At 50.5% G+C, this 20,865-nt stretch overlaps 1 protein-coding gene across 1 annotated transcript in view; it reads left to right on the top strand.

The window, feature by feature from the left end:
• The first annotated feature begins 416 nt into the window (after window positions 1–416).
• The window catches only part of DAB2IP (DAB2 interacting protein), a 33,705-nt gene continuing 13,256 nt past the window's right edge, over window positions 417–20,865 (top strand). Inside the window, exons 1-5 of the mRNA XM_062505555.1 lie at window positions 417–570; window positions 5,719–5,817; window positions 7,955–8,509; window positions 16,245–16,389; window positions 18,568–18,712. Of these exons, the coding sequence (XP_062361539.1) occupies window positions 427–570; window positions 5,719–5,817; window positions 7,955–8,509; window positions 16,245–16,389; window positions 18,568–18,712 (1,088 nt within the window). The 5' untranslated portion in view covers window positions 417–426. The remainder of the gene's footprint in view (window positions 571–5,718; window positions 5,818–7,954; window positions 8,510–16,244; window positions 16,390–18,567; window positions 18,713–20,865) is intronic.

The following is a 20,865-nucleotide window of genomic DNA, read 5'->3' as shown; positions in this document are numbered from 1 at the left end:
CACACCTGGGAAGTCTCATTTGGGAACACATCACACCTGGGAAGTCTCATTTGGGAACACATCACACCTGGGAAGTCTCATTTGGGAACACATCACACCTGGGAAGTCTCCCTCACCAGGTGTGGTGCCCATTTAGAGTTTGATTCAGTTGTTCAGAAACCCCAGAGTGTGCAAACTTCTAAAGAATTTACTCCAGACTGCCTTGGAGTTTGGAAAAATTGTTTTACTGCTCATACTGACTGTCATGGAACCTTTAGAGTAGAATGGAACAGTAGCAGGCCTGGTTCTTCAGGGCCCTTGGTTATTTCATGATAAAACATTCCCAGGAATATTGTACAATTTTTGCTAACAGATGTTGCTAACAGATTTCTCTGGGAAGGAGAGCATCCACTGACAGCATCACGTTTTTCCTCCAGATCCCATCTAATGCCGAGGCTGAAGGAATCGCGCTCCCACGAGTCCCTGCTCAGTCCCAGTAGTGCTGTTGAGGCTCTGGATCTCAGTATGGAGGAGGAAGTGGTCATCAAGCCAGTCCACAGTAGCATCCTGGGACAAGACTACTGCTTTGAGGTAAGGATCTGTGCTGGGGCCCTTCCTGCAGTGCTGGGGCCGCCTGGGGATCCAGGTGTGGGCTGGCATCTGGGGTCTGGCTGTTACCAAACATTGCTGCTCAGAATTGCTGCACAGAGACCATTTCACAGGCAGAAAATTGCTCCCATCTTTCCAAGGAGGATCATATCCACACAATCAGAGCAATGAGCTCCTTGTAAATACTGTGGCAGCAGAGCTGCTGGCACAGGTGCTGCACTGCTTAGGGCTGTGTATCAGCAGAGCATAAATTTATTTATGCTCCTACAGTTTATGTTCATACAGATATCAGGAAGTGCTAATCCCTACTCAGTGTTCCCTAAGACATTACATGTGGTCACAGAGCCAGCCTGCTGCTGTCAGTGGGAGTGTGGGGGACTTTGTCTAGAAAACTGAAGCTTCCCTTGTTTGGGTAAATAGAAAAATCTGTGAGTATTTCAGATTACTTTGACATCTGTTATGGCATGTGGTAAGGTCTGTGCTAGCAGGAGGGAGTAGGACACGTACAAGCCAGGCTGTAGCTGGATAATTCAGTACAGGATATCTTGGGAATCATTTGTCCTGAATTGTGGATGGCAAAGTATTATTGCTTGTGGCAGTGGCTGGGTACAGAACTGGGAAATGGTTTTCTTACAGTAATAAGGTGGTGGATATTTGTGTTTCTGTGATGAGCACGTAGCACTTGCTTGTGCTTGGACACAGAGAAGCAGATAAATGGTGTAGCTGTGCTTGGATTGTGCTGTAGGGGTGATGAGGCTGCAGGCTGCCCTTGGATGGGCAGTGCTGGATGAGAACACATGTCAGTGTTCAAGAGGAGTCAGACTGGAAAGATAAAGGCATTTTTTCTTTACTGAAAACGACACATTTTGAAATAAGTGAGTTAAAAGATGTATTTATTAAAATATAAGTGGGTAACATGAAAACAGTCTTACAAAAAATAGCCTCAAACATAAACTGTATTGTTGGCTGAGGTATAAATTTTGCAGTGCTGCTCATTCTTTGTGGAATTGAGCAAGTGCAATGGGTCAGGAGGGGAACAGTTTTGTAAATTATGTGTCCTCTATTGCATTCCACTCAAGAAAGATAAAATGAAGCTAGATGGAAAATAGATGTGACATCCATAATACAGGAGTTGTTTACCAATTCTGTTCAGCCCACAAGAGGAGAGGAAGGGATATGAACAGAACTTGTAGGAAGCTGAGTGAGAGGGAAATTACACAAGCCGTGCACTTGGAAGGAGGAAGAAAATTTTGGGGTTAAGTGAGTTGGATAAAGAGAAGTCACACTGTAAAAAAAGAATGTGTTAATTGCTGTTCTGCAAACCCTGCAGAGGAGAGGAAGAATGCCAGGAAACAACAGGGACATTGATTTGTCACTGGTGAGCTGCTCACCAACAAACTCCAGTGGGAGGGACCGAGGTGAGAGCTAAATGGCGTTTTGTGTCAATGCCTTGGTCTCGTGTCTCCTGAGAGCCTCTTCCAAGCTGGGAGTGAGCTCAGCCCTGGAATGAGTTTGCAGATCTCCTGAGGTCCCTGTTGGGCAGTTACTACAGCCCACAGTTGTGTCCTGATGGACACAAAGGAGCTCAGGGCATGTCCTGGGAAAGCAGCCCGGACCAAGAAATGCCAGGTGAGAAGGCCCTGCCAGGTCACAGAGGTGAGGGAGCTGAGCTGTGTGCTGTGCAGTGCATGGGGAAGGTGCTGCAGTTGGTGCTGGTGCCTCATCCCTGCCTGTTGAGGCTGTTGTGGACCTGCTCCCTCGGGACATGTGTTGGGAACAGGCAGAGCTGCTGCCTCCAGCTGAGAGCTGAAGCTGTCGCTGGGCACTGCCAGACTTGCTCAGATTTCACCTTCTGCCGGCTCTGGGGTGGCCGGACAGGGACAGGGACAGTGCCTCGGGAGCTGGACCAGGGCCATCAGTGCTCACCTGACACAGCTCCTGCCCCAGAGCAGCCTCGGGGAAGGGGCCAGGAAGATCTGACACGGCTGCAGATGGAGCAGAGCAGGTTGGGAGAGGAACTGGCAGCACACCCAGACGGAGACAAAAGCGAGAGGTGCCAAAGCCATCTGCAGTGGAAAACAACCAAGTGGCTCGTTGGGAGGCAGCTGGTGGAGGAAGGTGCAGGGAATTGTTCCTCCCTTCTCTCTCCCACCCTGCATTAAGACGTGCTCCTGCTCCCCTCAGCTCTTCCAGGGAGCACAGTCAGCACCAGGGCAGGGCTTTTCCACAGGCTGTTTTTGGCTTTTTCTGCTTGCTTAGTTTTGTGAAACTTGCTTTTTTCTCACTTGCTGAATACTTGGAAGTCGGTATTTGTTTCCTTCATTGATTTTTTTTTAATTTTTTTAAAAAATTACTCAGCATCATTTTCTTTCTCCTTGCAAGACTCCTCAGTCAGCAAGTCATCCCGTGCCACTGCACGTGCTGCGTGTGCTAAATACACAGTGGGCATCTCAGCCAGTGCCAGAGGCTCAGGGCCCAGGCTCCCAGAGCCTATTCCTGGCCCTGGTTTTTGGGGGGATCCTGGGCCAGGCCAGGCCATTAGGGCTGAGGGGCTCTCTTAGGTCTTGGCAGACCAAAGCCTTGTCCCATTGCACAGTTGTGCCTGAGCTGTCCCAGGACACAGCTGAGGGAAAGACAAACTGTGGTTTCTCCAGTAAAACTGATCCTGTTGCCTCATCCTGGCCTTGCCTCAGCAACAGAGAATTTAGTGGAGCTATATTTAGCAGCACTGAATTTGATCCAGCTGTGCAAACGTTGGCCATTGCTCGCGTGGCCCTTTGGATGCCTGGAGCAGCTGCGGGGCCAGGGGTGCAGCTGAGCCCTGGCTGCTCCCTGGGAAGGGCTCTGGACTTGGACTGAAGCACCTTCACTGGCTCAGTTACCATCCCCTGCTGCTCCATGCATGTCCCTTCATGTGAAGCCACCTTGTACCTTAGGACTGTCTTAAAAAGGACAAGATTTTGTCTGAACAGATCACCCATCCAAGGACTGGGGATGGTGAATAGGAAAAGTAACATTTCAGAAATTAATGAGTTTTATTAATTGGGTGTATCCTGTACATTAACAGTATTCCAGCATATCCAAAATCTTGATGATTCCAGAATACTCTCTTTATAAAGATAATGAATATCTCATAAAGATCATTAATGCCATATGATATTTAAATCAGAACTCAAAGCTGGGATCTGATTGCAGATCTGGGGAAAATTACATTTTTGGTCACACATGGTAGATGTGATCTTCAGCTCTCATCAGACCAAGACACATTTCATATCTGACACCAGATTTTCCCCTTCTCTCACTTCAGTAGGACAGTTACAGGTTTTTAGGTTTTGAAAGATTAATTTATAATTGGTTAAAATTCAGTGATGAATTTGGCAATGATAATTCATGTGTTTACCTAAATGTGGCAAGAAAATACAGTGACTATCCTGTGTTCCATCAGAACTCCATGGGGGAAGGCTCAGGGATGGAGGAACAGGAGCACTGGCAGCAGAGGAGAGGAGATGAGGCAGGGGGGGGTTTGTCAGGGGAGATTTTGAAGAAGCTAGAAATACTCTGGAGGGTGAAAGGATGCTGGAAAGATCCCACTACAGAGTCTGTTCTTGGAGCTACAGGAGAGCTTATGCTCAACAGAATGTATTTTACAGGCAGAGTATAAAAGCGTGCAAGGACTGGGAGAGTGTCTTTCTGAAGGGGAAAACCTCTGGAATATCAAGAGTTGGAAGATTCTTCGCGTTTTTATGTAAAGACAGAACAGGCCTCGTTCTGCCCCGGTCTGTGTTCAAAGGAAGGGATGTGTTCAGCTTATCATTGAGGTTTGCTAATGACAAATCTTAGCGAGTGCCAGCTCTGCTGTAAGAACAGGTTGGGCTTCTGGGAGATACATGAAATTAAAGGAGATTGTGTCTCCCAGAAGCTGATAACCCAGTGCACAGTGTGTAAACACAAACACTGGGAGATGATAAAGCGCTCACAAATAACTGCAGGTTGAGGCTGGCGGAAATGAAGCTCCGAGGGGAGTTATTTAAAGTCCCAGCCAGGTCCATTCAGCCTCCCAGCAGAGCTGAACATGGTGAATGTCGCTGGACAAAAGCAAATGCAAAGGGCAGAGAGCTGGAGCCACGTTGCTGGTGGTCAGGACCAGCATGTGTGGAGGAGATGGCAGCTTGGGGAACATGTCTATGTGAGGAGCAGGTGCAGGGACCTCTTGGCTTTGATGCCAAGGAAGTTTGGCATGGGAAGGAAATTTGGTGCCTGTCATTCTGGGCTGCCAGACAGTGGTAGCCCATGATTCCATGGGATCAGCAGGATTGAGTTTCCTTGGAATAGCAGGAATGTGATGAGCCATAAGGGGAACTTGCATCTCTGGAAATGTCACTGCTATGAGTGTGTTTCTTAAACCCTGGCTATGAACTCCCAATGGCCAGAGAAAGTCACACAAATACTGCAGAAAACCCCTTGGGGTGAACTTGGAAGCGTGAGAGGAGAGCTCAGCAGCACTTCCAGCCATGTTGAGGTTGGGAAGCCCCCCTGGTTCTCCCCAGCTGGGGATGAGTGCTGTGAGCTCAGAGTGTCCTGGCTGGGCCATGAGCTGGTATGAGCTGTACCACGGCCAGGAGTGGGGTGTGCAGACTTGTCCCCAAGATCTTCACAGCGAGGGCTGCAGGACCCACAGGACACAAAGGTGGGAAAGCAGCCTTTCTCGAGCCCAATGTGCTGCTGGAAACAAGGAATGGGTTGTTACTGTCACAGGCTTTGGGCTGAGCCTGGAGGAATGCCAAGTAACCACTCAGAGTTCCAATTTATCTTTAGTTCATCTAAGGATTTGCACTCTCTCAGTTGTGGAACTTGGTGGTTTAAAACATCACATGCATGGGGCCCATTATCTAGTGTTTTCTGGTGTGGAAGAGGAGAAGTAATTGGAATTTGCTTCTATGATTATTTCTGTGACATACAGCGTTGTCCTGTTTTTCCGCCAGCCTTAGGGTCTGTTGCTTCATGCTTGGGTAAAGCTGTTTACTTAAAAAAAAAAAAAAATCCACTAGCATCTTCCCTAAGCCCCCCTCTTCCCCCAACCACACTCTGCAGTGTGCTGGTCAAGACATAATCCTGTTCCTTTCCCTGTAGGTGACGACTTCATCAGGAAGTAAGTGCTTCTCGTGTCGGTCGGCAGCAGAGCGAGATAAATGGATGGAGAACCTGCGGCGTGCCGTGCACCCCAACAAGGTAGTGCCTGTGAGGAATTGCCTCTGCTCTAGTTCAGTTCCTTGTTATTACATTTTATAGCCCAGTGCATGGGAGCAGCAGGGGAAGTATTGTCATTGGAGTAAGTGAAACTCTGGGTCAGCCTTTTTCCATATTGCTTTCTTCCACAATTATATTTACAGACAAGCGCCAATTATTCCTTCCCCTCTCTTCTCAGCACATGCTGCTTCAGCTCTTGCTAAGAATTGATCAGGCCTGAAGAATCCTCACTGTTGCTGTTACTGATGGTACTTGCCACTTCCATAGGACTTTCACCTCCCAGAAGCTGTGGGACAGATGTCAGGTAGCTGCCAGCGAAGTCACAAGGCTGAACAGTCTGAAGGGTTCATGTGTCAGCTCCTGACAGAGTCTGCTCTAGTGATGAGGAGCTCAGATGTCCATTTTCAGAGGCAACAGTGGAGTGTAGCTTTCCCTTCCCCAGCCAGCCGAGGTGCAAAGTCATCTCCTGGGATTTACAGGAACAAATCCTTCTCTTCAGTAGAGCACAAGGATATCCAATATGCATTTTTATGGCCCACTAAGACTTAAGTACATCCTAAAATAAAACTTACAGCTGCTTCTTCCCCACTGTGCTGGAGTTGGCTGCAAAGATTGGTCAGGATTAATACGGGATTCCACAGCTGATGAGCTCAACCAGGTCTTCTGCTGGTCAGAGAAGACACAAATGATGGGATCCTGTGAACTCCTCCTCACTGTGCACACTAATTCAGTCCAGGCCTGGTGGGTTCTAAAGGGGCCCTGTGTCTCAGAGTTTGTTCCCAGTACAGTGCCAAATGTCAGAATGAAAGATTTCCTGTAATATCAGAGTATGAGCAGTGGAGGGGAGAGGTGGCCTTCTGCCTCTGGCAGCGTGTTCCTCTAGTGGAGTTCAGTGGCTCCAGTTCTTTCCAAAGGCTTTTCCTGGTGATCCTGGCCTGAGAGGGCTGTTCAAAGTTTGTGTACCCACACTTAGCATGAGAGAACTCCTGGGAATGTGAGTTGGGACTGGGCATGTCACTGTGGCCTCAAGGTGCAGTGTTGAGTGGAAATCCATTTGGAAGTGTTTCGGTCATCTCAAAACCTGCAGTAACTGATGGGTGACTTTCCATCTTTGTTTAAGTTCACAGACAATAAACTCTCAGTATCTGACTTGATATTTCTGTCAGGAATTCAGTGTTCTTGTGCAGTTCCTGTGTGTACTTCCTGAACCTACAGTACCGCATTGTGGACTTTCCAGCAGAAATGTTCCTGCCCAGACTCCTGGGCTGAGCAGAGTAAGCTGTGGCTGCTGTTTCTGTGAGGGGCTTCCAAACCAAACAGGGTTTGCAGAATCCCAGCAGTGGTGCAGCTGCCAGTGTTTTATCTTTGGAGTCACTCCTGCAGCAAATACCCCTGGATGTTCCTCCAGGATGAGGTCAGCATCACGAGGGAGCTCTGAAAGATCCACAGTATTCTTGGCTCTGTTATTGTTTAAAAGATATCCAAGGCAGATTTCTGTCTCTGAATTGTTGTGATTGTCCCATGGGATGCCCTCTCCCATGATTCCTCTCAGTGTTTAACTTGGGTGCTCTGGACTTCTGCCCTAAAGTATGGTGAGGTATTGCAGTTTTTTCCCTGCCATTGGTGGTAGCATTCCCACATGGATGAGGTGATCCCTGGGTGTGCATTCAGGTCCCTTTGTGGTGCAGGAAATAGCATGAGCTCAGTGCTGCTGTAAAGCAGCTCTACTGAAAAACAAAAGGAGGCTGCGAGATAGCTGTAACACCTTCTGCTCTGCACAAACCATTCAGGACCAGTGAGGGTCTTTTGGATTCTTCAGAGGCCCTCTTGGCAGGGAATAGGAAATGGTACATTTATTATTTTGGAGGGGTTTTATCTCCCTTGTTCCTTATATTAATTGGCACCAACAGACATGGAGAGCACGATGATATTTTGGAAAATTAACATAAGTAGTGTTATTATGCAAATTCTTGAGAGCCAGTATTTCCTTAAAATAAAGTGTAATTAAGCCTCTGCTCATTTAGCACATCCGAAATAATTAATTTATACCTCCAGTTTTGTTGCACTTGGCTCTGTGGGGTTTTTTTACTGACCTTTTTTCTTTGCATCTTCTTTTCAGGACAACAGCAGAAGGGTAGAGAATATGTTAAAGTTATGGATTATTGAAGCCAAGGACCTGCCAGCTAAGAAAAAGTACTTGTGTGAATTATGCTTGGATGACGTTCTTTATGCACGAACTACCTGTAAATTGAAAACTGATAATGTCTTTTGGGGGGAGCACTTTGAATTTAATAACCTCCCATCGCTCAAAAACATTACTGTGCACTTATACAAAGAGACTGACAAGAAGAAGAAGAAGGACAAGACCAACTTCATCGGGCAGGTGAACATCCCCGTGAGCTCGGTGACGGGCCGGCAGTTCGTGGAGAAGTGGTACCCAGTGGTGAGCCCCAACCCCAGCAAGGGCAAGTCCCCAGGGCCCATGATCCGCATCAAATCCCGCTACCAGAGCATGAGCATCCTTCCCATGGAGATGTACAAGGAGTTTGCTGAGTACATCACCAACAATTACATGGTGCTGTGCTCGGTGCTGGAGCCCTCGCTGAGCGTGAAGAACAAGGAGGAGATGGCGTCGGCGCTGGTGCACATCCTGCAGAGCACGGGCAAGGCCAAGGTAGGACCCTCTGCCATGGGTAGTGTCCCCCCAGACACCGTGGGGAGCAGACTCTAGGGCTGGCTTGGGAAAACTCCTCAGCTGGGCTTCGGGCCATTGTTAATATGTTCTGTTTTTCTTTTGATTGCAAACAAGTTGGTAGCACACACAGCACGAGTTGCTTAATTAGCAGAGAGGTTGGTGGGACCACGAGACAGCAACTGAGCCACTTTCCCTCACTCTTCTTCTGGAGGCTCAGGGGCCAGGCTCTTTCTGTATAAACAGTCAGAGTTGTGAAAGTAAGCAAGAAGGTAGTTTTCCAGGATGGAATGTAAGCAGTGCTGGCCTGAGCTGAGCAGGCTGTGTGTGCTGGGTGTTCCTGGGGAACTCAGCAGGTTCTGTGCTCTGCTCCCTCTGCGCTGAGCACCCTGCACAGTGGAAGCTGTGAGCAGCCTCTCCAGAATTCCAGACCTGCAGGCATGCATGTCTTTGGATCAGATCTTGGTCTTCAGGGTCTGTCCTACTGCTTTTGGAAGGGGGTCCAGGGGGGCTCCCATGGCAGTGTTCGTTGGGGGTTGATGCCATTGACTTGCACAAGGTGGAAGTTCAGCCTTTGTGGACCACTTTGAGCCGCCTTCCTGGCTGGGAATGCCCTGCCTGGTCTGGGGAAGAAGCAGGCCAGGAAGAGGCAGAGAGTGAGAGTTACTCCTGGTTGTGATCCATGAGGGAGCAGGCAGGATGGGCAGGGCTGGAATGCCCTTCCTTCCTGAGGTGCCCAGCACACAGGGCAGGGAGTGACCCCACTGCAGAGCATTCTCCATCCCTGGTGGCCTGGCACAGCCGCAGTGGGCAGTGCCAGTGTCGGGGCTGCAGGAATTAAAGCATCACTGTTTTCCTGTTACCATCTCGCTGCACTCTGCAGGGGAGAACTGGGGAAGGGCAAGATGTCCAAAGCTTTTGCAGTGCTGAGGAGACACGAGCTCCTCACCTGAGGGACACTCACAAGGCTCTGCTTCCTTGGTGGCTGCTGCTGCTGCCGGGGCCGGTGGCTGGGCTCATGGATTAGGTTTAGTTGCCATCTGTTGGACAGAGAAGTGGCTTGGCCTCCTGATCTAGTTCAAGGCAGGCAAAGCTCGCTGAGAGGATTGGGAGCAAGGCCCTGCTGTTACAGCAGCAGAGAAAATAGCTCTGTTAAAGCCTCCTGATCCCAGGAGTGCAGGGAAGGGCCTTGGGGCTGTGTGGAATGACACTGGGGCTGCACAAGGGGCTGTGGTTGCTGTATCTGCTCACTCCTTGTTCCAGGGCTCCAGGGCTGTCAGCCCATGGTTCCTGGGCACAGCCCTGCCTTGTGCTTGCACCAGAGGCTCTGCTGCCCCTCGCTGTGGCTCCTGCAGCTCTAATGCCAGGGCTTTGTGGCAATAACGTTGCCATGAAACAACTGTCCACAGCTTACACGGTTCTGGTGCAAAAGGCTTCAAGTGTCATCCTGGATCGTGTGTAGTCATGGCTGAGAGTGGTTGTCATTGCTTCAGCCTTTTTCCTCTGCCTTTCTGTACTGGAGAGGCTCCAGAGAGATCAAGTGTGTTTCCAGACATGTGTCTGCATCAGCGCTCGAGATCCCAGAGGCTCTACACAGGGGACACAGCAAACAGTAAACAGGCTTGATGACTTTTTCCCTAAAATGGAGCTTCTGCTTTCCCTGCCTGTCATCTGCCATCAGCATTAGCACAGGGTTTGGGGAGCTGTCAGAGCAACAGGAGTTATTGGAGCATGGGAACCAGGTGGTGCATCCTGGGCTGGACTATAGCTGGGAGAGGGAAAAGCAGGAAGGTAGAAAATGATGAATGAGAGGAGAAAGCAGCCCCTCATCCCTGCTTGGGGGTACGTGGATGCACCCCAGTGCCCTGCAGGAGAGCTCCCTGTGGCTGCCCCACCTCCCTGACCCTCTCTGAGTGCAAGGACAGCAGGGCAGGGACCCCTCTTCTCCAGGCCTCTGTCCCCTCCTGACTCTCAGAAGCTTGCCCGGGCTGGAGGTGGGTTCTTCATCCTTGTGCATCACCAGGAGCCTTCCCAGTGAGCCCTGCAGCCGAGGCCATCGGCAACCACTGATGAAGGGGTTCTGTGGCTCTCGGCTGCTGTAGCTGACCTAAAGCAGCAATTAGGGACTGCAAAACAAGTGCCCGGTAGATTATCTTGGAACACTCGTTAGCAGCTAATTGCTGTTGGGCTGTGTCGGGCCCTGTTTTCCTGCAGCGATTTGCTGTAAATACGGAGTAATCCCTTAATGAGGCCGGGATGGGCCCGTGTGTCTGCCCAGGGCTCGGGACAGGAGAGGTGTGATGTGCCACGTGCCAGACACAGCCAGGTCCCTGTGTCCCTGTGGAGGCAGGGCCATCCTTACCCACAGACACCCCATACCAAGGGACACTCTGCCAGCCAGCTGTGGTTACCTGGAGCTGCTAAAACCCAGAGCCTCTTCTGCCAGGGGAGTAGGACACCTGGGGCTGCAGGTGGAAGGGGAACAAGGACTGTAGGTGATTTTTTTTTTTCCCTAAATCTCTGCTTTTTCCTGGGCTGCCTGGCTGTATCACAGCAGGTTAAGAGGTGGAGCATGAAAGCAGAGAGTCCCCTCTGGAGTCAAAGTCCTTGCTTCCCTTGATCTGTGTGTGGGAAAGGGAAGAACTTCATCCCTGCAGCGCTGGGTTGGTGTGCACGGGGCGCCTGGGAAGCCCTGAGCAGCTGCCGAGGCAGTGGGTGGAGGGGAAGGGAAGGGAAGAAGGTTTTGATAAGGTTCTGAGTGCAGGCACTCAGGGAGGGAGAGAGCTGCCCCAGCCCGGTGGAAAACCTGACAGACATTAGTGCTCCATCAGCTCTCAGATGTTCCCTCTCTCTTATGGCAGGAAGGGCTGACAGGGGGATATTTGGTGGTTGCAACAGAGACGTGGCCTCTCAGCTCAGTCCTTCACTTGTTACCTGTTTTCACCTTCCTAGTGAGAGCACTGATAAAGTGTTTATTCCCTGTAAGGATTTGGAGAGCCTGAAGATTTTCACATGTTTTGCAACCCACAGACAAAAGACATAAAGTCGTAAAGCAGTTCTGCTGCCAGGGTTGGAGTTACCAGGAGTGCTCAGTCCTGCCTTACAGGGCTTGGTGTGGTCCCTGTGATGTGGTTGTGGATAGGTGGCTGCATCCTTCCCAAAGGACTTCTGATGTTTCCAGAATATTTCCCATGCTTAGATTTGTTTCAGGGCTGTCTTAGAGCTCCCAGACCTCAGTTCATGACCATAAATATACAAAAAACTTCTCTTGTCCAGAGCACTGGTAGACCAAACCCAGCAGTAGACAAAGCTCTAACTAACCAGCTGCTCAGTGGAAATAAATATTTATGGTGTTGGGAATGGAGTGAGGAATAAACATGTGTCCCTGTTTGTTTGTGCTGTGAGGATGTGCCTCGGCTGAGCAGATGTGGCTGCTCCCCCCGTGTGGATCTGCTGGAACCGCACGTTCCAGTGGCAGAGGCAGGGCTGGGTCCGGGCTCTGGGACCTGCAGGCAGGGCTGTGCAAAAGCGGCTGCTGGGCTCGGGGGCTGGGACATGAGCGGTCACTCGGTGTGTTAGTGCTCTGTCCCTCAGGTTTGCTGATTTCCCTGAGCAAGGTGATGGACACAGATTGCTGTGAGTTAACCCTCACAGTGCCATTCACCACCTTTTCCCAGGGAGAATTAGAAAAGGCCAAAAGTGCCATGGATGAGTTTCGGGGATCAAAGGAGGGAACATCACTCTGTTTTCTGGCAGAGAACTGTCTGGAGCAGATCCTCAGAGGAACTGTGTGATGGAAGAGTCGAGAACTTGGGGCTGGGGCCCTTGGTTTCACACCATCTCTGTCCAGGACCCAGCTGCTGCCCCTCTGCCCCTCTCCTTTCCCTCCTCCTGCCGCCTGTGCCGCAGTTCCCTCCCCTGTGGGTGTGTCCAGTGCTCCTCCACCTGAACCCTACAGCCCTGCCGACCACTGGTGTTTTTCACCTTTGCATAAGGGCCCAGCTGGACTCTGAGCTAGTCTTTGAAATAAGCAATAATCTTATTACCTTTATCAATTCAATCCTCTTAAGGTTAAGTCAATCCTATTAATCAGGCTTGTGATTTGGAGAACCTTATTATTTCAAAGTCAATCTGCCCATCAGTCGGTTACGGTACCAGGAATGCTCAGCTCCAGCCCAGAGGGCCTGACCAGCACGGGGAGTCCCTGGGTCTCCTCAGCTCCCTGGCACCCCACGTGCTCCAGCTCTGGGCACATCCCACAGAGGCTGAGCTGGGAGACCCTTCCTGGGATGGCAAAGTGCAGAATCCTTCCTGGCTTTGGACAGGACACATCCTACAAGGCTTGTGTTGCTTGTCAGCTCCCTTGGAAGTGCTCCTGCTCCCACCACAGCCCTGCCAGGCACCCAGCTGGCTTCATCCTTCTGCCTCCTGGGCTCAGAGCAGCAGGGCCAGGCACTGCCAGTGCCACCCCCAGGCACATGGAACCCCTCGGGGCTGGGGCTGCTGGCTCCTGCCTGCACCGGGAGGAGCTGCCTTGGAACTTGCAATAGCACAGGCTGGTTTATGTGCAGAATGGAGACCAGTGCAGCCCTGAATTTATTTATTTATGAATTGCTCTTCTTTATCAGCATATGTGCAGCGACTGGGGTCGCACAGGTTCAGATCCATCCAGTCTGGAGCAAAAAGCCTTAAAATAAACATGGGAACAAGCCTGGAGAACACTGCCACAGCCCTTAATTTTGAGTGTAGACCTCTTCCTTCCCCTCTCGACTCTGATGTAATGAAATAAAGCATCTTATTTTCTTCCACTGCCCGGGGCCCTAACTGAAAACAACCCCCTGCTGATCTCTGCTCCTCAGAAACAGGGAGTTTTATTGACCTTAGTTATTGCATTTTATTCAGGACCTTGTATGTGGGTGAGTGAGGCCCCCGGAGGGATTCCACAAGTATTTGAATTCCATTTGTGTCTTCTGAGTGCTGGCTGCTGAAGTACTTAAGGCAGAGATAGCAGAAGTGGGATCCAGAGGCAATGTGGCTTTTCCATGTGGAGGGAAGGGAAGAAGTGAAGGTCTGGGCTATGGCCCTGGGCCAGAAATGCAGGATGTCGCAGGAAGTGACCCAAGGCTGAGGCACCTTTCCCCCAGCTCACAGAGCTGCCCAGAGCAGCCCCTGCAGAGGAACTTGCCCAAGGACGTGGCCTGGGGGAGTTTTGACCCTTGCCACATCCCAGGGCCACGCTGGCTGGATTGCTCTGCAGCCCAGACCTGCAGGGACAGGGAGAATCCTGAGCTGTGGGATGCTGCTGGGTGTCCTGGCTCTCCCCTCTTTCACTGCTCAGTTGCAAGGCCAGATTCTGCAGTGTTGCTCCTCAGCTTTGGGTGCTGTGCATAATGGAGTTCTCTGGCACTTCAGCAGCTTTCCTTTCCACTTTGGAGACAAGGGGTCCTTGTCCCAGTTGTTGAGCTGCAGATGCTTCATAGAGAACAATAACAGCAGCAAATATTTCCAGGAGCTCTTTTCTGGCTTTGTGTTGGGTCCTGTCATGGAATCTTGCCTCATTTTAAATTCTAGTGAATTCTGTAGATCAGCCCAAGTCACCCAAATTCACATTAACTCTGTTTCCCACTTGGCCCTGGGTTTCCAGGACTCAGCAGCCAGTGCTCAGCTGACAAGAGGGGGAAAAGCAAACACTTGGCTAAGAGATGCTGTAAAACTCAGTGTTCCTGAGATAATTAGTATGTTGGGAAAGTGACAGGAAAGAGAATCAAGCAAAGCCAAGGTCAGCGGCTGCTAATTAAGAATCAGCACCTTGTGTCAGCCTGAGCGGTGGCTTGGAATTGAAACGTACCCTGGGAGAGCCCCAGGAAGATAAAGGTGATAGAGTTACCCAGATAGCAACTAACGGGATTTGAGCAGGGTTTAAAGTTTCATTCCAGCTTGGCAGATAAAAAGGGCAAAATGAGAGAAAATAGCAGAGGGAGGCGCGTGCTTTGCTTCCAGGAGGGATTTTTGCCTCTGCAGCTGCCGGAGCGTTGCAGACGTAGCAGGATTTGAGGAAGGGCATCTTCTGGCTAAAGAAGTAATGGAAGTGCCTTTTTTTTTTTTTTTTTTTTTTTTAGGCCGAAGCTGCTCCTCTGGTTTTTTTTGGAGGATCTCAGGGGAAGGTCAAGGCAGTGTGTTGGTCCCAGTCAGAGTGTTGTGGGAAGGTGGGAGCAGTGGATTGTTGGTTACTGCAGGGATGTCACCTCCCTTCCTTCTGTGCTCTTACACAGGGATGTACCTGCCTGCCCCAGGGTTTGCCTTTGCCTGGGACAGGAGCATAGTGATGGAGGGTCTGTGGATTAAATTATTTGGGTCTCTTGGGTTCAGGGAAAGCTGTTTGTTGAACCTTGATTAAACTTTCAATGCGGAGATGTCCATGTGAAAAATGAAACAGAGCAAGTTGCCTCTGGTGCAAAGCTCCCATCCAGCCACTGGCAGGGAGGGAGACCTGATGTCCCCTCTCCCCAGTGGGGGCTGCAGCAGGCTGGACCATGGCAGCTGTGCTGTGCTTGGGGACATCAGGGACAGGATGCGGGGCACTGTATGGCAGCCTGGTGTGCTCCTGCTGCCCCTGCCAGGAATGGGCTCCGATTGTCAGGGGAAATGAAGAATTTCTTAGTGGAAGGCTATTACTAAGCAGATTATGTTGTTTTAATGGAAAGGAGTTTAAGAAGGTGCCCTTGGTTGTGGAGGTGAATGAATGTGTGTGTCATCATTTCTCTCCTACGTGGGAGGCAGTCAGAGGGTTAATGTGGGTGATTTGCACAGTGCCAGCAGCCTCTTTCCATTGTTACTCAGGTCAGTGGTGACACCTCAGCACCTGGTGCAGTGAGGAGGGGCTGGGCAGTGCTCCTCTGTCCATTAGCAGTGCAGAGAACGTGTATCAGCATTAGCAGGTGCCTGGCATTCCTCCTGGATCTGGCCTGGCTGCAGCACACTCAGATCAGCAGCGTGCACAGGAGCTCCTGACCCCCTGCTCAGTCAGTGAGTGCTGTGACTGAAGCAGACCTGGAGCTCGCTCTAAAATGCTGTTTTTCCTCTGCAATTTGCAGTTGGAGCTAGACTGATGCAGGGGCAGCTGTCAGGGGCTGCTCCTGCTCACCTCTGCCATTGCTCTGTTTCACAGGGGATTATCACATCCCATGGATTTGGTAGTGTGCACATCAGACCAAAAATGTGCCCCAAGTGGGTGCTGTCAGTGCTGTTTATCTCCTTGAACAGGGAGGAAATGGAAATTTGAGTATCTCAGTGCATATCAGAGGCTTGTGTCTCAGCCATTAATGGGCACGGCTCATGACATTAAAGCATGGGCCTGGTTTGCAGCCAGTGCAGTTGGACACCAAACACAGCCACATTTAACAGGGGAGAAAAGGTTTTGCCTGCAGAATGTGAGGCTGAGAGAGCGGCCAAAAAGTGGCACCAATGGAGAGGCAGATGCGGGTCTGGGGTGAGTCATTGTTGGGGTGCAAGAGTTGAGGCTCTCCAGAGGTTTCTTTCTCCTTATTTCTGAGGGAATTTGGGCAGGCTGTGAGGCAGTGTGTTCACACAGGATCACTTGCAGCACCTCCAGTCCCTTGGGTGTCTCATGAAGGTGGCACCTGTCGGGGCTGGGGAGCTGCAGCTCTGCGGAACCAGTGTCAGCGTGTGGTGACCCACCATGGGCTTTGCTTTCCAGGATTTCTTGACTGACCTGATGATGTCTGAAGTTGATCGCTGTGGTGAGAATGAGCATCTCATTTTCAGGGAGAACACACTGGCCACCAAAGCAATCGAAGAATACCTGAAGCTGGTGGGGCAGAAATACTTACAAGATGCCTTAGGTATGTACAGAGCATTGGCAGTCTCACCCAGAGAGGTTCTCCAGGCTGCACGGTGGGGATGTCACCTGAGCCCTGATGGCCATCAGAGGCCCCAGCACTTTCCTGCTGGAGGGTTTCTCTGGCAGCAGGTCCCAGCCTGGACATGGCTGTGGCCACAGTGGGCAAGCTCCCTGCTGCCAGGTGAAGGTGACCGCAGAGCTGGCGCCTTCATCTGCTTTCAGAGGAGATAACAAGTGGATGTTTGGATGTTTGAAGGCATTCTGCTGCCTGCCAGGGCTCCTGTCTCAGTGCTGGCTGTCATGAGCTGAGTGAATCTCCCCCCCTGCACCCCCACCAGAGATGCTGCTTGGCTCCTGCAGCGTTCCCCAGTCAGATGAGATCTCCCAAGTCACAATGATGCGCTGCCTCCCACATCATCCAGCACTGGGAACCCTCCTGGTGGTTTTTTTTTTTTTGTTTTTTTTTGTTTTCCAAGTGCTGGCTCTGTTTATGGCTCCAAAAATACTTCTCTTGATGCAAATGAAAATAATTTGAAGCTTCTGCTTCTGGGCAGGTCAGGAAGGAATTGCTGCATGCAGGGAACACAGCACGAGGATGGGGAGGGGCTGCCTTGGAAGCTCTGTGAGCTTTCATTGGATCCACATCCCAGGGCAGGATGAGCAGAGTTTCTATTGAGGTGTTAATTTTTCAGTATGCTGGGTTCCTGCTAGTGGATTTGTATAATTTTAACAAGGAGCAAAGAAGCATAAATGCTTTATTAAGAGAATAATGATAATAATGAAAACCTTGAGGAAGGGGAAATAATTGAGCAAATTCAGGCAGAGAGCCCACAAGAACAGCAAAAGGAATATTATTTATTTCTGCCTTGTAATACTTTCTGGTTGAAGGCAAGTCTGTAAGTAGATTACTCATAAAAATTCTCAAAAGCCAGGAGATTAATGATTTCAGAGAACTTTGAAATATTCCCTTTTAGGGGCTCAATGCTGCCAGGCCAGTTCCATCCATGCAGGAGGAGCCTGGGGTTCCTGCTCACTGTGGGCACTGGTTCTGAGTGTCCTTTTCCCAGGGAGATGAATCACCTGTGTGTCACAAGGTGCTCCAGGGCAGCGTGGTACTGTCCTTGGAACCATGGAGCAGGTGATGGGGCCAGGTAAGAACAGCAGGCATCACCTGCAGGCAAGCAGAGTGGCTCCAGAGCTCCCTGGCAGAGCTGAAAACACACTGGAGAGGCTCTCCAGTATGTAATCTAAATTTGTTTTGGCAATAGGGAAGGAATGCAGATTGGAGTGAGGAAAAAACAGGATGGGAAAATCCAAGACAGTCAGGAATTAGGAGCAAACCAACTGGAATTAGAAGAAAACCAAAGCAAACCTTTCTCCTAGAACATCACCCAAGCTAAACCCCGCCTCCTCCTCCTCCTCTCTGTTACCCTGTCCTGATCTCCTCAACCACTGCTGGGATGAAGGACTGACCCCCCAACCCTGAGTGCCGGGGCTGTGCCCAGGTACCCTGGGGTGAGAGGTGGCACAAGAGGAGAAGCTGATGGAGCAGCTCAGTGTGAGCCTCTGCAAGGGTGAGGAGGAGCAGCCAGGCAGCAAAGAGGAGCACAGGAAGACTCAAGGAAATATTTTAATTTCATTTTATGTGATGTTCAGCTCAAAATAAACCAAGTAAATTGCTTCTTTCCTTTAATTACCTATTTCTCCTGTGAATCACAGTGGTTTGTCAGCACCAGGGCACAGGCTGCAGTAGCAGGCCGTGCTACCAATAATTACAGGGCCTGCCAGCATCCTTCCTCCTGGATTAGCCCAAGGGAGCGTCTCTGGAGCTGGTGCAGGGGGGTCAGGTGGTTGCTGGGCAGTGCAGTCCTGATGCAATATCCCAGAGCTACAGGGACAGTGCTGCCAGCTGGGGGACAGGGATGGCATGTGCAGGGTGCTGGGTGTGCTGTGCTGGTTGTGAGCTCCCAAGGGACTGCCAGGCTCTCCTGGGTCCTCTTGGAGACGTGGAGAGCCAGAGAGCTGCCCCAGGGGCCACCACGTGCTCTTGTATCCCTCTCCTCTTCCCCCAGCGTGATGGGGTGCCAGGGAGCCACTTGGACACTGGGGCTTGGGAACTGAGCTGCTCGAAGGCTGCACTTCTCATGTCTCCAAACCCATCAGCAACTCTTTTTTACAGGGGAGTTCATCAAGGCACTGTATGAATCAGATGAGAATTGTGAGGTGGATCCCAGCAAATGTTCATCTTCAGACCTCCCCGAACATCAGGGCAACCTGAAGATGTGCTGTGAGCTGGCCTTCTGCAAGATCATCAACTCCTACTGGTGGGTATTCCAGGAGTGGCACTCCCTGCTGGGCAATGCTGTGTCTGCAGGAGCTGGGACCTGCCTGTGCCTCTGGCACAGCTGTGGATGGGGAGCTGCGGGGCTCTGCCACAGTTTGCAGTATCTGCTCTGGGGATGTGGCACCCTCCCAGATTCTCTGGCACCCTTGTTTTCAGTGGTGCTGAAGGGTCACTGGGGCACAGGGACAGGGCAGTGGAGTCAAGTAACACCAAGTGTGACTGATTCAGAGAGGTGCTTGATGCCAGATGTGTATGAAATTCTGCAATAAAGGGCAGAGATGCTTGTGCTGGATATTCCACCTGTGGAACAAGTCAGTCTGGATGGGACTGACAGATCCACACCTCCAAGAGCATCCAGCAAAGCTCAGAAATCCTGCAGCAGGCAGAGGGGCTGTGGCACCTGCAAGGAGCTGCCCCAGCACAGGCAGCTTTTGTTCAGGCAGATGTTCTCTGGTGGCAGAGTGCTGGAGCTGGGAGGAGGATGCTGTTCTCCCTGCTTGGCTCAGCATCCCACATTCCTCTGCATTAACCCCTCTCTCTCCCAGCCCTGGGTGGTTGCTGGGTGATGGGAGCCCTTTGCCTCCTTGGCCCAAGGCCTGGTATGCAGCTGGAGGCATTTCCGAGTTGCTTGTTCTCAGGGGAAAGGTTCTTGCAACTGGTTGGGACAGGCCCGAGTATCCCAAATGGGCTGGCGTGAGGCAGTGGATCCTGCTGAGGAGGTGGTTGTTGGGCACAGCTGTGCTCGTGGTGTTCCTGCTGGGACTGGCAGCCAGGAGTCCCTGGGTCTGTGACAGCTGCTGCCTGCAGAGGTGACCTCAAAAGGAAAAAAGATGGACTTGGGACTCTCTTTATTTTGAGAAATAAAAATATTTTCATTCTGCTTTTTTGCTAACATACCCAGAGCCTTTGGTCCTGATCAGGAGAGAAGGAGTATTTTTGTCTCACTGCTGGATTTTCAGCCTTTCCGCTTAAAATCTGGGCTTAGTTTTTATTAATGTAATTAGTAGCAACACTGTTGTTGCAAAGCATCAACGAGGGATAATACTGGAGGAAGGAGGTCTTTGATAATGAGGATTTCTCATTTTCTCTCCTTTCCTAGCTGTTGTGTTGAGGTCAGAAAACTTATTATAAATAATCTCCCAAGATACTGAGTGTGCCCTCCTGGAAGCAAGGACGGGAACTGATCCTGCTCAGGGGGAGAGCAAGGAGCAGAAGGTTTGTTCAGGCTGCCATTATCTACCACAGGTACACAAAGGGCAGGTTCTTTACAGGTATCCTGTTCCTTATCCTTGGCCAGTTAGTAACTCTGACTCAGGAATGGTGTTTACCTGCTCTCCCAGGAGGGATTCACCACCTCCAGTCAGCAGTGGATCATAATGGTTTGAATTAATGTCTTCCTAAAAATACCCAAAGCACCACTCAAAGATCCCTCTAAAAATAGACTTGAAAAGTGACCCAGGGAAAGTCAGGAATGCACAGGAAGTTTGTTGCTCTCATCCTGCTTTTCCAAGGAAGACTGGAGCAGCTGAGCTGCTGCTCTGAGTGGTTCCCCCTCAGCCTTTGAGCTCTGCTTTTGGGGATTAATTGGGCGGATGAGTGTTGGGATTGGCCAAGGTATCCCAACAGCCAAGGACCCTGCTTTAAATAGAGCACTGGAGTGTGCATGCTCATCTGTGGAGAGAGTCAGGGAGAGGAAAGAGGTTCACAATAACCGAAAATTGTTCTAATTATGACATAATTTGGACATCTGGAAAGTTTCAGTGTAAGCAGAATTTCAGCATGTGGAAGCTCGTTACCGGGAAGTTGGGTAATGAATTACGGGCCCGTTGTCACATAAAGCCAACGATCCAAATTCCATCCTGTGACACAATTCAACTTCCACGGGCTCTAGCCTGTGATGGGAACATGCAGGTGCTGCATTTCAGGGGTTTGCTCTCCAGTCACTGCACAACCTGTCCTGATCATTCAAGCCTCAAATTGCTTAAAGGATTCTCCTGTTTCTGGGCGAATACCATGAAGTGAAAGGGTTTTGTCCAATTGTGTGGATCAAGCCAAAGACAGAGGAGAATTTATCCAGGCAAAGACATTGGCTAATGTTATTTGTAGAGCTCAGGGTGAAAAAAATAAATAGGT

Source organism: Cinclus cinclus, chromosome 19 (assembly GCF_963662255.1).
Source record: "Cinclus cinclus chromosome 19, bCinCin1.1, whole genome shotgun sequence".
NCBI classification, from domain to species: domain Eukaryota; kingdom Metazoa; phylum Chordata; class Aves; order Passeriformes; family Cinclidae; genus Cinclus; species Cinclus cinclus.
Note: the sequence above shows the minus strand (reverse complement) of the source record. Positions and strands in the feature narration are given on the sequence as shown.